Source organism: Pezoporus flaviventris, unplaced genomic scaffold, assembly GCF_033815535.1.
Source record: "Pezoporus flaviventris isolate CSIRO_AGI_PZ_B2104156 unplaced genomic scaffold, CSIRO_AGI_Pfla_v1 ptg000078l, whole genome shotgun sequence".
In the NCBI taxonomy this organism is placed as follows: domain Eukaryota; kingdom Metazoa; phylum Chordata; class Aves; order Psittaciformes; family Psittacidae; genus Pezoporus; species Pezoporus flaviventris.
In genome coordinates this window covers 2,828,515-2,842,876 of record NW_026892626.1, presented here as the reverse complement: position 1 = coordinate 2,842,876, position 14,362 = coordinate 2,828,515, and the positions used below count along the sequence as shown (strand labels likewise).

General features: G+C 41.6%; 1 protein-coding gene across 3 annotated transcripts in view; it reads left to right on the top strand.

The window, feature by feature from the left end:
• The first annotated feature begins 2,886 nt into the window (after positions 1-2,886).
• CPPED1 (calcineurin like phosphoesterase domain containing 1) overlaps positions 2,887-14,362 on the top strand; it is a 55,776-nt gene continuing 44,300 nt past the window's right edge. Inside the window, exons 1-3 of one of the 3 annotated variants that reach the window (XM_061473289.1) lie at positions 2,944-3,041; positions 12,977-13,078; positions 13,184-13,402. In XM_061473289.1, coding sequence (XP_061329273.1) covers positions 13,030-13,078; positions 13,184-13,402 — 268 coding nt within the window. In that variant the 5' untranslated portion in view covers positions 2,944-3,041; positions 12,977-13,029. Of the gene's footprint in view, positions 3,042-10,394; positions 10,733-12,976; positions 13,079-13,183; positions 13,403-14,362 lie in introns of those variants that run through there. The other 2 variants (XM_061473288.1, XM_061473290.1) reach the window with 2 other exon arrangements.

Sequence of the window (14,362 nt, the reverse complement as noted above, 5' to 3'; positions counted from 1 at the left end):
ATTTGGCAGAGTAAAAGAATCAGGAGAGAGCAGAAATGCCCCTCCTGCACACACACCCTATCCTCAGTTCTCACGTTTATATGCAACTGTTCCTTTATTCCTGCAGATGAAAACACTTTGCACTCAGGCTGCAAAATCACAAGAAAATGTGTTTTAACTACAAAACGGAAATTTCTCATGGCATCCTCATTACAGTAGACAATACTCACACTGATGTAGTATCAGAGGATTCCATTTGAAGAGGAGGCAACAAAGGCATGCTGCATACTCACTGTACTCATCACCTAGAAAGAGCCGAGCATCCTGAGGCTCCTCCATGACCCATCCTGCAAAGTGATCAAACACAGCACTGACAATAGAATTTTGTAGAAAAGAGCTCCCTACACATGCCTAGAAAAAAGAGCTGTGAGACTCAGATAAATCTAGAAGATCTTAAAATCCACATCTCAGCCAGGTCTGATTCAGTTTTTCAGACATGCTTAACTTAAAAATGGTTGCCTTTATCAACACATCACAAATTGTAAAGGTAATTTGCTGTGCTGATCACAATCTCATGTTGTTGTGTTATAAAACTACAGTATGCTGTCTTGCTAAGACAGTAATGATCTTATTAAACATTTTGATAGTATTTCACTTGCAAAATTCTTCCCAAGTTTAGCTGAAGTCTTGCAACAACAATACATTCTGGTATAGGGCTGCTCAGCCCTATTAAGCGAATAAAAAGAAAATGGAAAGGAAACACAAAAGGTCAGAAAGCTCTTTGGATCATTCAGCCAATTGCTCTGATATTAGCATGAGTGGCTCCAGCATTAGACCTTCATCACATGTTCATATGATGGTGTTAGCATATTTAAATAGGCTGAACCCAAGAATCAAAAATGCACCTTAGTATTTATTTCCTTTATGTACCAAATTCTGCCTTATAAAGAAAGGAATTGACAAAAACTGCCTAATAAAAAAAGATTTTCTCTAGCTCTTTCCATTTAATGATGGCAGTTTCCAAGAAGGAATGAACCTGTTTTCATTTGTGGATAAAAATACCCCCTTTTACAGACAGAAAAGTAATCCAGCCATAGAAATGGATTTTAATTGATAATAGGAACCTTATTTAGTGCTCCACCATGGAGTTCACAAGATGAACAAAGAGGCACTGGAACCCTGCATGCAGCGCAGAACAATAGGGTCCTTGCTGTTTGACTAGGAAATCACAACTCCATTACTTTCTTGCAGTGCTAGGTGTCCTGGGTACAGCAGTAGCAGTCATTTTTTCTCCTTTGTAGCTGGTGCAGTGCTGTGGTTTTGACTTTCAGCCTGGGAACAGCGCTGATAACACCGATGTTTTTAGCTGTTGCTAAGTCATGTTTACTCTGGCCAAGGACTTTCTGAGCCTCATGCTCTGCCAGGGAGGACAGGAAGCTGGGAGGAAGCAGAGACAGGACACCTGACCCAAACTACCCAAAGAGGTATTTCATACCACAGCACGTCATGCCCAGGATGTAGAACTGGGGGCAGTCACCCAGAAGGGTTAGATCACTGCTTGGTCGGGCTGGGTATCGGTCGGCAAGTGGTGAGCGGTTGTATTCTCTTCCCTTGTTATTTCCCTTAACATTATTATTATTGGTGGTAGCAGCAGTGGTTTGTGTTATACCTTAGTTACTGGACTGTTCTTATCTCGGAAGTTACATTCTTTTGATTCTTCTCCCCATCCCTCTGGGAGCAGGGGAAGGAAGGGGGGGGGGGGGGGGGAGCGAGGGCTGTGTGGCTGAATTGCCAACTGGGCTTAAACCACAACACGAGGACAAAAAGGGACTCCAGACCAGAAAAGATTAAGAAAACATTGCGAGCGTTATCCATCTAGTTATTACCTGAGTGTCAGGGCCTGTAATTACCATAGTAATCTGTTACTACTAATCAGGGACTGTAGTGATAGGACAAGGGGTAATGGGTTAAAATTTAAACAGAGGAGCTTCAGGTTAGATCTGAAGAAGCTCTTCCCTGTGAGGGTGCTGAGGCGCTGGCACAGGGTGCCCAGAGAAGCTGTGGCTGCCCCATCCCTGGCAGTGTTCAAGGCCAGGCTGGAGAGAGCCTTGGGCAACATGGTCTAGTTTGAGCTGCCCCTGCCTGTGGCAGGGAGCTGGAACTGGATGATCTCAAGTTCCATTCCAACCCAAACCATTCTGTGATTCTATGACTGTGCAGCCTGGTGAGAGTAACGGAAGCTGAGTGGGCTGAGTAGCTGCCCACCACGTTCCCCACAGCCATGGACAACGTAGGGCCCAGCAGGAGGTGCTGGGCTGGCATTAGTGGCAGCAGGTGGTGGTGGGATGAGGAGACTGCCTGCACCTCCTTCAGGTAGCTTTTTTGTAGTTCTCTTTCAAGGAGCAGTTGGTGGTGATGTCTAACTCTGCAGGTGCAGTTAACACTAAAAAGAAATTCAGCCCTGGAGAACATCCCGTTTGGACCTGACACTCCTGAGGTGAAGGTTAGACCTGATCTTAAAGATCTTTTCTGACCTTGTTTTTGTGATTCTGTGATCCCTTCCGGGTACAGAGAAAGCTGCAACGCTTTTAGATGACGCTGGTTTACATCAGTTCAGCTTAACGAAAAAGCTGAAAACGAAGGAAATCTATTCCTGTTTTCTATCATTACTCATGCAAAACCAGCGCACCTCGGGGCAGGCTCCGCACCCCGAAGCACTCAGCACCGGCCGCACTGCGGCCAGCACGTCGCCTCGCCTCGCCGCCCCGGGCACACGGCGGTGCCGGGCAGAATCCCCAGAGGTCCCCTGCGCCCCCCACCCCACAGCTACCTGGCCACACTCAGCGGCACGCCCAGCACAGGCCACCTCCTTCTGCCCGCTCCCGGGCCTCCGCAGGGCTCCCCCCTGCCCGCATACAGGCACCGCCCCCGGCGGACGCTGTGCCGCCTCCTCGGCGGCCTGGGGCCGTGAGGCGGCTCTCGGTAGCGGGCGGGAGCGATGGCGGCGGAGCGGGACGTGTTTGTGAGAGCCCGGGGCAGGACCTTGACCGCCTTCCGCCAAGGTACGCGCCTCGGTGCCCGCGCCGAAGGGGAAGAGCCCGGCGGAACCTCAGCATAAGGCTGCAGTGCTGGCGGGCGCTGTTCCTCGCAGCGCAGCCGAGCGGGAGGGGCGTGTGGATGGGAGGCCTGCGGCTTTTCCCGGCAGCAGCCGGGGGAGGGTTACTGCGAGGAGCGCGAGGTGTGGGGCAGCCAACACCTGGGTGAACCAGGACAGGGCCTTGAGCCTTCTGCCGGCTCCAGCAAGCCCGTGATAGGGATTCCCCTGCTAGGGAGAGCAGCCGGCACGGCGCGTGCTGCTGCCGGACGGCGGGGGCTCTGTTGAGAGCGGAGCTGTGGCAGCCCGCTCCCGCTTGTCCCTCCCCTACTCTCCTCCTGCTCTGTTTGGCGCTCCCGGACTTGCCCAAGTTTGTCAGCACGGTAGCTGGAGCGCAGAGGCGCGTTGAACTATTTGCTCCCGCAGTCTCCCCCGTCCGCAGCGCCGGGGTTCCGGCGGCCGTGGAGGTGCCAGCAGTGAACACCGGTTTCGTTTTAAAATACTTGTCAGTGTTGCTAAACCCGATCTCCGTCGCTCATGAAATTGCTGGTGCCGAGCCCATACTATCACGTACTTATAGGGGTCACTTAACATGTTCCAGCTACCTCATTGTTTATGTTACTCACATGGAAGGCAGGTCCCATAACAGATGCAACTATGTAAGATCCTCGTTTCTTCAAGATGCTTTAGCTTCCCTTAGGGTGGAGGTCAGCAGCTGATTGCTCCCCTGGCGCTTCCAGGATCTGCAGAGACAGCCCCGTAAACTTCCTTGGCTGGTAGTCCCGGAACATAAATCGGCTCCATAGGAGATGTGCTTCTGGACTGTCCTGCCCCCCAGGTCGATAAGGTATCGAGGCCTCTGCTAAGCCAAAGACTGCAGCCTCTTGCTGACTGCTGGTTCTTGTCTTGCAGCTGGACCCAAGGGAGGAGTATGTTGAATGTATATTGTATGTATCTCATGTGCTTGTAAAGTTCTCCCAAGAATGGAGGTTCTGCAGTATGCCTAGGTTTTTCAAGTGCATAGCTATCTCTGTTAAGAAACCTTTTCATATTGCCACACGTGGAAGGTATTTCATGTCTTTGTGTTTGCTTATAAATGACAAATTGCATTGGTTTAGTATTGGTTTGGTAAGGTGGGCAAGGCTATTTAATCCCAACAATTTAACGGTATTTTCTTGAGTTTCATAGGAAATATTTGCCTTTGCTTGTTGCCAAATAAAGAAAAATCACCAACTCTGAGCATGTGAAGTATGTGTATACAATCATTCTGGCAACCTATTAATTGCAGATGGTGTGGTGGATTTGGAACAGAATGCCTAGCATTTGTTGAGGGGACAGATGGCAGACAAGCCATCTAGTTGTATCAGCTGTATAGTGAAATTGTAACAAAAGGAGTGTTTGATGGCAATGTAGCAATTTATGAACAAGAGCTTTATCAAAGTACTACTTGAAAATTGCTTTAACATGGAAGAAAAAAATGTGATTTGGGTCTCTGTTTTCCAGGCGTTCCTTTTTCCTCAAGTGTCCTTGTGTGGTGTTCTTTAAATGTTAATTAAGACTTTTCATACCAGTTGGTGGTTTTAATCTTGTCTGTGACTTTTTAGGCTGCGGTAGTGTAGCTGCTATCTTCAGGAACACTGCTGTGTTCAAGATCACAAATTATTTCTTTGTCAATAATTTACTTGACTCTTTTGTAAGAGGCTAAAGTTCAACACAACCTTCTAATAACTAAATGATTGGTTAAAAAAAAACAAACCTAGAACTAAGGGCTGATGAAACTGAGGCAAATTTTACTGCAGTTTAAAGTGAAAGTATTATATGTGTTTTTTTGGTTTTCTCAGTCTTTAAGTTTTAGTGCTTTTGTTAAGCTGGTAGTTGCACAAGACATTTATTGCCACTGGTATGGCTTGGCACTGTTTTCTTTTAAATTTGAGAGTCACTATTGAAAGCTTGATTTCCTTTTTTTTTCTTACTACCCTTTCTGCATATCACTGTCCCGCACCTTATCCCCTAATAGTAATTTGTTCAGTCTGCTTTCACATGTGGAGGTTATACCTGTAACCTGCTTTAATCTATTCTTGGTATGTGATGTGTGAATCAGAAGGTCAAGGTTAGGGATCTAAATTATTCATGTAATCAGTGGAGTGTAGTAAAAAACAGTGCATAAATACTCCATTTCATTGGTAAGAAACCTTTGTATGCTCTGTCTTTAGTTTTTAAATATTTTTTTCTGTCTTTTCTATCCATGTGAAGTTATGCTTCAGATGTCTGCTGCTAATTGTATTGGTATTTTAGTGAAGAAACAGGACCATATGTTTGGGTAAATTCTGTTGTCATTACCCAAGAAGCCATGCTTGGGTTTTTTTGGTTTGATTTTTGTCCCAAGTGTGCTAGTATCATGCTGTGCAAAGAAACTGTGAAAGCGTGTAAGCATGTAGAGCACTTTTAAAAATGAATTTAACAGTGATCGTACCATCAGCTTAATTGGTTGAGAAGTGTCTCTTTGAACCTGTCTTTTGGTAGTTTTAGCTGGTGGTTCCAAAATCTTTATCTGCAAGAGCAGGATAACCAACATTGCATACTCGGTTCCACATGTGTTTTTATGTACCTCTGTTACACCTCCCTTGCTGGTCTTTTGCAAACTGTTTTAAGTTTATTCAGTTGCTTCTTGTGTATTTTATTTTGCTGTGTTCTCTATTCCTTTCCTATCTCTGCTTTTGTGCCATTACTGAATGGCGAGGTGAGTTTTATTTGTAGCAGCTCCTAGAAGTATTTTTGTTCATATGAAGTTGGTGGTGTTTTTCCCCTGTGCTCTATCCTGCACTTTTCTGCGCTGAAGTTCATCTGCTTTCTTGAATAGCCTCTGTGTAAGAAAGCCTCTGCCCAGTTCTTCACAACCAGGCCAAATGGCAAGTTTCACTTCCTCAGTGTTCTGTTGCTGTGAAAGACTGGATTGAATCTGGACAGCAGTACAGATCCCAGTACAGATTCAGGTGGGCATCTTGTCCATTTCTTTTTTCTTACCAGTTTTTATGCATGCAAGGATTTTCTTTTGTATTTCAAGACAGCTTGGTTTCCTTTAGAGTCTTTGGTAAGTAACTGTCAGATACCTCTTGGGGATGGTATCAGGTGGTTTTCCCTTGTCTGTTTGAAAGCTGTCCATTACTCTTTTCTGAAGAATCAGTAAGTGCAGCCTTTGTAAAATTTACAGTAACTTGCCTGTACAGATGCCACTTTTGCAGTCAGTAGTTACCAGATTGCTCAGGAAACCCTTTTAAATGTAGGTGTGATACTGGCCATCTTCCTGCTTCTCTGGTGCAAAGACAGTTTTAAGCAGGGTGTAAGTCCCCAGAGGACTAGCTGGTTTTTACTTTTGACTTCTCCTGTGAATGCCCCCCTAATCTGAGTGGTTTGTTACTGTTCATGTCTATTTGTTGAATCATCTACTGGCATTTTGACTTGAGACAGATCTGATGCACTGTAAGGAAGAATTCTAGTGTTGGATCTTCACAAGTTCCTTCACAATAAACATGGATACAAAAACTTACATTGGTTTTCTGCTCTGCCTGTACCTGCACCAGGGTGCGTTTTGTATGTCTGACATATGTTAGCATTAATGAGTATCTGGCAGGCTACATGCTCCTAATTCCTCTAAAAATGGCTTTGATTTTTCAGTTTCATGCTATTTCCAGTTCTCTTTCTTTAAACTTGTACTTCTTGGACTTTTTCATCTAACCTTCCAGTTTATGAAACTTTTCCTGTTTTCTTTATCTGGATGCCTTAGCTTTTTGAAGGATGATGTCCTGCTCTAACTAAAGTCCTTATGGCTGTTGTGTTTATGTTGTTTAGGCAGTCTGGATTCCTTTTGGTCTTTCTAAAGTTCTCAGTAAATGTGGTGCATATGGTCTGAGCCTCTGAGATAGTGTCTTTGAATAGTTTCCATGCTGCCTTCAAGGATTTTTGCACTTTTTAAGAGCATCGTAATTACATATAATTCGCCTTCCTTTGAAATTAAATACAGCCGCAGTTGATTTCTTATTTTTTCTTGCTTTCACATGAGTGTAGGATTTTGGCACATTATGATTACTGTTCTAGAGCTCTTCAACAGTAGTATTTTTGAGCAGTGATCAGAACTGCTTCCCAGCTAGCATATTCTATTCCCAATGCTGTCTCCAGCTCTTGTATGAATTAGGCAAATTTTTATGTGGGTTTTGAACAACTTTCTGTGACTTCACCTTGTCATTATGCAAGACACCCCCTTTCACACCTACAGTCCTGGCCTGTAAAGTTTCTGCAGTGACTTTACATGTTAAATTTGGGGCTGGCACAAAGACATGACTAGAGTTTAGCATTCTGTAGCCTCAATACAAATAAACTCTATCTGAGGGGGCATTTGCTACCTTGATAGTTATCTAAGAAGTTTACAAGTGTATCTTTTCAAAACAGTCTAAGTTATTTGAGAAACTGTTTTCTGTCAGTGTTCCTACTGTGTAGTTTTAGGCTCACTGTACCTAATTTCTACAAGAACTAATCTTTTAAAAGGTTTTATTTTCTCTCTGGAAAATTTATGTTGGTACCTGTTTTGAGGGTTCCTCTGACGCATAAAATTGCGCCTTCCAATAGTGGTATCTTTGATAGTCTCTCAGGTACACGTGGAAAATATAGTTGAAAGGAATGCATATTTCATTAGATTGAAATCTAATGGACATACAGACAATAATGATGGTGGGTTTGAAGCCATAGTTATTGTTTTGATATTAAACAAGGAAATATTAAGGATTATTAAGGATTTAGTGCAAGTCCTTCATTGTTTTTCAAACTCTTCCAGGACTGAGAGTTTACCTTTAAACTGCAAAACAATTGCAAGGAAAAGGTTTTTGCCTTTTGTGTTATCTATGACATATAAATACTGCCTTCACTGAGAAGATTCCATTTTCCTTCCTGCCTGTAGCCTCTTTAGAAAACTAAGGTTGTGTTCCTTATAAACCAAGGTTACTTAGAAAAAGTCACGGTCATGGTTTGTAGGCAGAGAAAGCGCCAGGCAGGGAACCATGTACTTATTTCTGCTATTTTCTGATCTTTCAGAGAAGCGAATGCCCCTGGCAAACCCAGTATGAGCATGAGGGAATTTTTGTATTCATTACTGTTCAAGGTATACTGAGCAAGCACTAGGTGTGTGTCTGTGTCCATTTTTTTCTGCTACAATAGTGTCTATAGAGAGACTATGGACAGGAATAGCTTTCCATAACTGATTTATATCCATGGAATGCTGTAGACTACAGAGTTAAAAGACAACCAATGTACTTTCAGAAAAATCCCACAAGGGAAATACTGAAATCCCACCAGTGATATGTGGCTGTCAGAGGCCAGCTTGCAGTGCTTTATATGAACAATCTTTGCATAGGTGTGTTTGTGATTCTTTGAAGGAGGGGAGAAATTAAGGCAAGCAAAAGGGGAAGAAATACAGGCACGGCATGGTGTTAGCTTTTGTCCTCTAGAAAGGTGAGGTTTAGCTTAACCCAGCTATGTCCTTGAATTGCCTTTTTGCACACGATCACAGTACATGCCTGAGTTTTTCTCTTGTGAATTGCTGCTGACTACTTTGGACCTTCGCAGAATTAATCTTTAGATAAAATTAGACACTGGAACTGTTTTTCGGCCTATGCTACTAAAAATACATTGCATTGATCCTCTCTACTTCGGCATGCATGGGAGCAGAAAAAGAGTGGGAAGCTAATGAAACTGAGGCAAACAACATGTTCTGAAGCTGGACTTCTGTGGTGATCAGCTGTGCAGCTCTTAAGGAGGCCTGGAAACAAAACAAATTTGGAATAGGAGTTTTGTGTGGCTTAAGGTGTAGAGCAGCTCCACAGATACTGTTTGTCCTTCAGAAATGGAAACTGTATGTACATCAATTGTCTGAGAAACCTGCTGACTTTTGTCTGGCATTGGTGTTTTACTGCTATTGTAAATCAGAGTTTCAGACAGCCTCTCTGCTCACAGGGTTGAAGAGCCAATTTTTAGGCATTCTCAGCTCTGCTCAAGTTTGCACTGCAAAAAAAAATCCATTTATTAATTGAATCCTGATCTTCTGTTGCTTTACCTACCAAGCACTTTGTCTAATCCAACCATATAGCTCATCTAATGGCTGAAGGATGCCTTTGATGACATTCCCATAAAAGCTGTTGCACGCTACATTTGAAGGTAAGATAGCAACTGTGTGTGCTTTTTAATTGAAACCTTTTGGAGTAGCATCTAGGACCTGGATTATGACTAGATGATTACTGCAAAACCAGCTGTTCCCCCTCCTACCACTTGTGCCCAGTGCTGTTTGTTATAAAACTTCTGCGAGACTTTGGCATTCCCCTAGCATAGCAATAGAATGATTTGTCTGAACACTCTTAGGATTCACTGTAAGGTCCAAACAAATGGTTAAAAGATTTTCTTCTGGTTCTTGATTTACAGCTTAAGCAGACAAGGTTTATTTGCACAGCCTGCAATAGCTGTTCTGCTTGAGGGAGCTAACATGCGGCTGGCAAGGGAGAGGAGTAGGGTACAGTGTTTGGTGATTACTTGAACAGAATCCATTGATAAATCATTTAAGGTAAAAGCCTTTTGCATCCACCTATGGCAGTGGAAGGTGCTTTTCGCATTGCAATCCTCTTACCATACTGGTCTGTTGAAAGAGCACTTGTGCAGGCATTCTCCTGGGGTTTTAAGCAAAATTAGCCAAACTGCACTAATTGCAACCCTGTAAACTTTAGCCAGAGGCTTTGCACAGATACTTGCATAAAATCCTCTGCAGACAGACTAGTGAGGGCAGTTAAGAGTTAATTCCCAGCTGAGCTGAATACAGAACAGGCTTAAGAGCTAGGGCAGGTGCAGATTTACACCAGTGCTGCTATTGTATCAATACAATTCATTTAATGATAGTCTGCTTTTATTTATAGTACTTTATAGTAATTGAAACAAATTCCTGGTAAACAAAAAATTAAGCTGTAAATTTAAACTGAGTGTTCAAATTTTATTTTTTTTCCCACTTATTCCTTTGGTTTGTGGGGAACAAAAATCAGTAAGTAGTAAATTAAATCAGTAAGTACCACTTGATAAGTGATAAGCTAGTGGAATTTGGTTTAAGTACTAGGTTTACTTGGTTTTAAATAGAGTTTCTAGTTGGAGTGATCAAATAACAAGACAAAAGTAGAATATATTTATTTAACCTTACTGTTATTTTTTGTTATTATTATAATTTAAGAATTACTGTAATTCCTTGATAATAGTTACTGAATTATCTAAGGCCAGTTAGTTAAATGAGCATTTTGAATAAATGTTACTTATGTAGCCCTGATTCCTGGATCTTTTATGTTGTCCCTGCTTCGCCTTCATTTTCTCTTTTGCTTTCCCTTAGGAGAATATAGCATATACCTCTGCATCATTTTCAATTCCTTTCTCTCTTCACCTCCTGTCTCTTTCCTTTTCTCCCCACTCTTCTTCACCTCCACCCCTGCATCTTCTGTTTCTCCTTTCTTCTGCCACTTCTTGATTCTGTGTACTGAACTTCTCTTTTCAAATTCATCTCATCGGTCTCTCTCTGCCTCACATGACCATCACTCACCCACTCAAACCAGAGTATCTGTGCACAGTCTTGGAAATATTCAGGTACTGTAAATCTGGAGAGTTACTGTATTGGCATGAGTATAAGGCAGGGGGGGAAATACTCATGAAGCATGTATTAGAACAGCCCCTGGTCTGGCTTTGCAACCTGTTTTGCATCAGCTCTGCATGCTCCCTGACAACATACAGTCTTCTGGCCAGACTTCACTCTAGTCAAGCATTACATGTGAAGCTCCTCAGAACCTGGGACCTTGTCCAGTCCTGCCTGACAGCTGCTTGCCTGCTTCGGGCCCTCCCTCTGCCTTTGGCCACCAGACACCATCCCTTGAGCTCTCGAAAGGGAAGTACAGTATGTCCAGAATTGAAACACAGCCTTTGAGAACAAAGACTAGCTGTCTTTTCAAAGTAGTTCCTGTAAAAATAAACAGATAAATGTCTGTATATTTTACTGAAAAATTACTGGCTTCAGATTAATCAATACAAACCAAGTAGATTTTGCTTAACATTGGTTATCAGTACTGTCTGCTGGGTTGCTGGGAAAGGGACAGATGCCATTTTGTCACAGATTTGAGCTTTTTTTCCATTTAGTGAGTGTGAGGATTGTGCCAGTCCTTCAGATTCCTATTTTAGACTACCCCTTTTTTCAGTTTGATTTTGTATAGGTCACAAAGGATTTCAGATGCAAGCTTTCTTTACTGATCTCTTTTTTCCATAGCTTTCCACTTAACAAAAACTGTAAGTTGATTTCTCTGCACAAACAGTGCCTTTAATGCAACATATAAACTGGTTTTTATGGCAGTCGTGTTTTGCCATGCAAGGCATAAAATAAAAACCTAAATTACTTTGTGTTATTCAGCTGGTTCCATAAGGCTTCTATTGCAAACTCCTAGAGAGATGGATCATTTAACGTTTCTAAGTAAGTTATGTAATTGGAAATGTTAATTTCATTTCATAATTAAAAGCTAATGAATGGCTAAAAGTTTCTATCTATAAAATATATGATAATTATTTAGATCGAGGCAATGCTGGTATAAATTAACAGTGTTAACAGATTATAAATAATTTTGTTCAGAAATTCAATGTTAGCTTAGCTCAAATGTAGAAGCTTACATTTGGCAAAATGATCTGATGCCATAGCAACAGATGACAATTACAAACAGCATCCAGGATTGTCCACATTCCTTCTTCTTCATCCAGCCTGTCCATATCATGGTGCAAGTGATGAATTATGACTTCTATTTTCTAACCTTCCTTGAAAGAGATATGCCCCTCTTCTTGCAAAGTAAAAAGTTCGAGTTATAGGTCACTCAAAAGCAAAATTAAATCCATGTGCTGGACATATACTTGCTTATGCACTGTTATTGGAAGATTAGTTTTGCCTCAAACTGTATTTCAGGCCAGACTGACATAATATGTGAGTATATTTATGGATTATGTTTTAATTTGAAATAATTTCCTGTATCACTTTTTTAGATTCAACTATAGATTGACGCAGTTAGTGAGTTTTTAACAGTTTAAATGCTGTTTTTTTAAAAAAAAAACCCGGTAACACCAAATGTATTAAGCCAAATACAGCAGTCAAAACTGGCTGCAAATGAATGCATTTAGGCAGCTGGAGAAACCACAGTGTACTCATGTTTGTACTTTAATTCTAACTTGAGACCTAAGTCTAGGAAACTGGATGCCAGTATATGGTTTTAATTTGTAGCTGACACTTTATTTGCCAGGTCTTGAGATACGTTTTTCTTAATGTGCTTCTGTTCTTAAGTATTACACTTCCTTTGCAGCAGTACAAATTCTTTCTGCACTGACTCTACCAGTGGAAGTTTGTTCCTGACTTCTCGCTTTCTTATCATAGGTCTTGGAGCTATTGTGGCACTTCTAAATTAGGATATTTATGGTTGATGCTAATTCTGGTGTTGCTTGATTTTTGTGTTTGCTGACCTTGGTCCTTTTGAGTGGTTTCAGTTCTAACTCCTAAGAATGTGCTACATCCAGCTTCTCTCTGAAAATATAAGAACAAAAAGAATTTGACTCCTTAATAATTATGGACAAGTCTCCTGGAATTATAAAATATGAAATGTTTTCTGTATGTTTTAACTTGTTAGTTAAAGAAGCAATAATAGGAGTCTTAAAAGAATCAGCAAAAGTCTAATGTTATACACTTGTGCTATGTTGTAGTCTTGTAATTTCCAGCACTATTTGCTGAATTCTTCACATACTTTTCTTTTAATCAGTCTGTAATTACCATGTAGTCTAATTAGATTAATATGCTTTCATTTATTGCAGCTACCCATTAGAGAAAAATCTTGTACTTCTGCCTTTATATTTGTCCTGTATGAATGACACCAGAATTCTGTACCTTCATTAAAGCAGCCTCAGCTTACTTAGGTGAAGAGCAGATAATTTAATGGTGCATGGAAACTTGCAATCTCCTTATGAGTTTCTGTAGTGCTTAACTGCCTTTTTTTTTTTCTTCTCTTTTTGTCATCTTAGATGATGAGTACCAATGGAAAGGGCCCTTCTACTTCATTCAAGGAGCAGATCCTCAGTTTGGACTGATGAAAGCTTGGGCAGTTGGAGACACTAACAATGGAGATGATGAATGGGGAGAAGAAATCAAATTAGCAGAGCAAGCAGTGCAGGCCATTAACAAGCTAAATCCTAAACCCAAGTTCTTTGCGTTGTGTGGAGACCTTATCCATGGAATGCCAGGTAAAGCAGTTAAAAGTGCAGAATGGGTTTTCTCTGTATTTCAGGTGGGCAGCAAGGCTCATTTAATTTCCTTGACTTCAGAACGTTCTTTCGTAGGATTTGGCATTTTGGTGTTTGGGGAAAAATGTGGGCTTTGTACATGATTCATGGGATCTTATTCTGATTTCTTCATCTGACTTCCTGTGTCATTCACTTTAGCAGTGTACTTTTGTTAGTTTGTTGCTTTCTTTTCAATAGGCCTGAGGAAATCTTCTTTGAAATAGAAGCCTGAAGGGCATGCGTTAAAGTAATTTCTTCTAAATAAATATCTTTTAGAAGACTAACAGGGACTCTAGCCATTGGGGAAAAACAGTGCCAAGAACAAAAACTAGCTATGGCTTTTTGAGTACGTAAACTGGGTTAAGCTCAGAATTCTCTGGCTTTCTAATAAATTCAACTGCTTCGATACTTTATTCTTAAAATGCTAGAAATCAGCAAAATCAAGATTTAGCATTCTGTCCTCTTGCTGTGGGACTCAGAGATTGCTGTGTGTCTGTGTACAGTCAGAGGAAGAACAACAGACCATCTAGGAAGGTGGGTTACAAAATTTGACAGTTACAACTTTAAAACTTTCTATTTTAGGAAGATAAATACTCTTTCTGGAAGTGAAAGAAAAAGTGAGGTTGCCAGTTGACAGGTGTTCTGAAAAGCATGTCTAAGCACAGTGTCTTCCATTTCTTAGCCTTGGTAAGAAGCAGAGTTGCAGACAGCCTCTGCTATGTAGCTGACAGCACAATCTACCAAGTAATACGGAGGCCTGTATGCATTGTGCTCTGCTCTGCACTTGCACCTGGAGTGATGCTTCCCAGATCTGGTTTGCACAGCAAGGTTTTGGGCATGTTATAGACCTTCCAATAATTCTTTAAGTGTCCTACAAAGTGAATTTTAAAACCTCAGATGTCAAGTTGGTTGAGATTATGG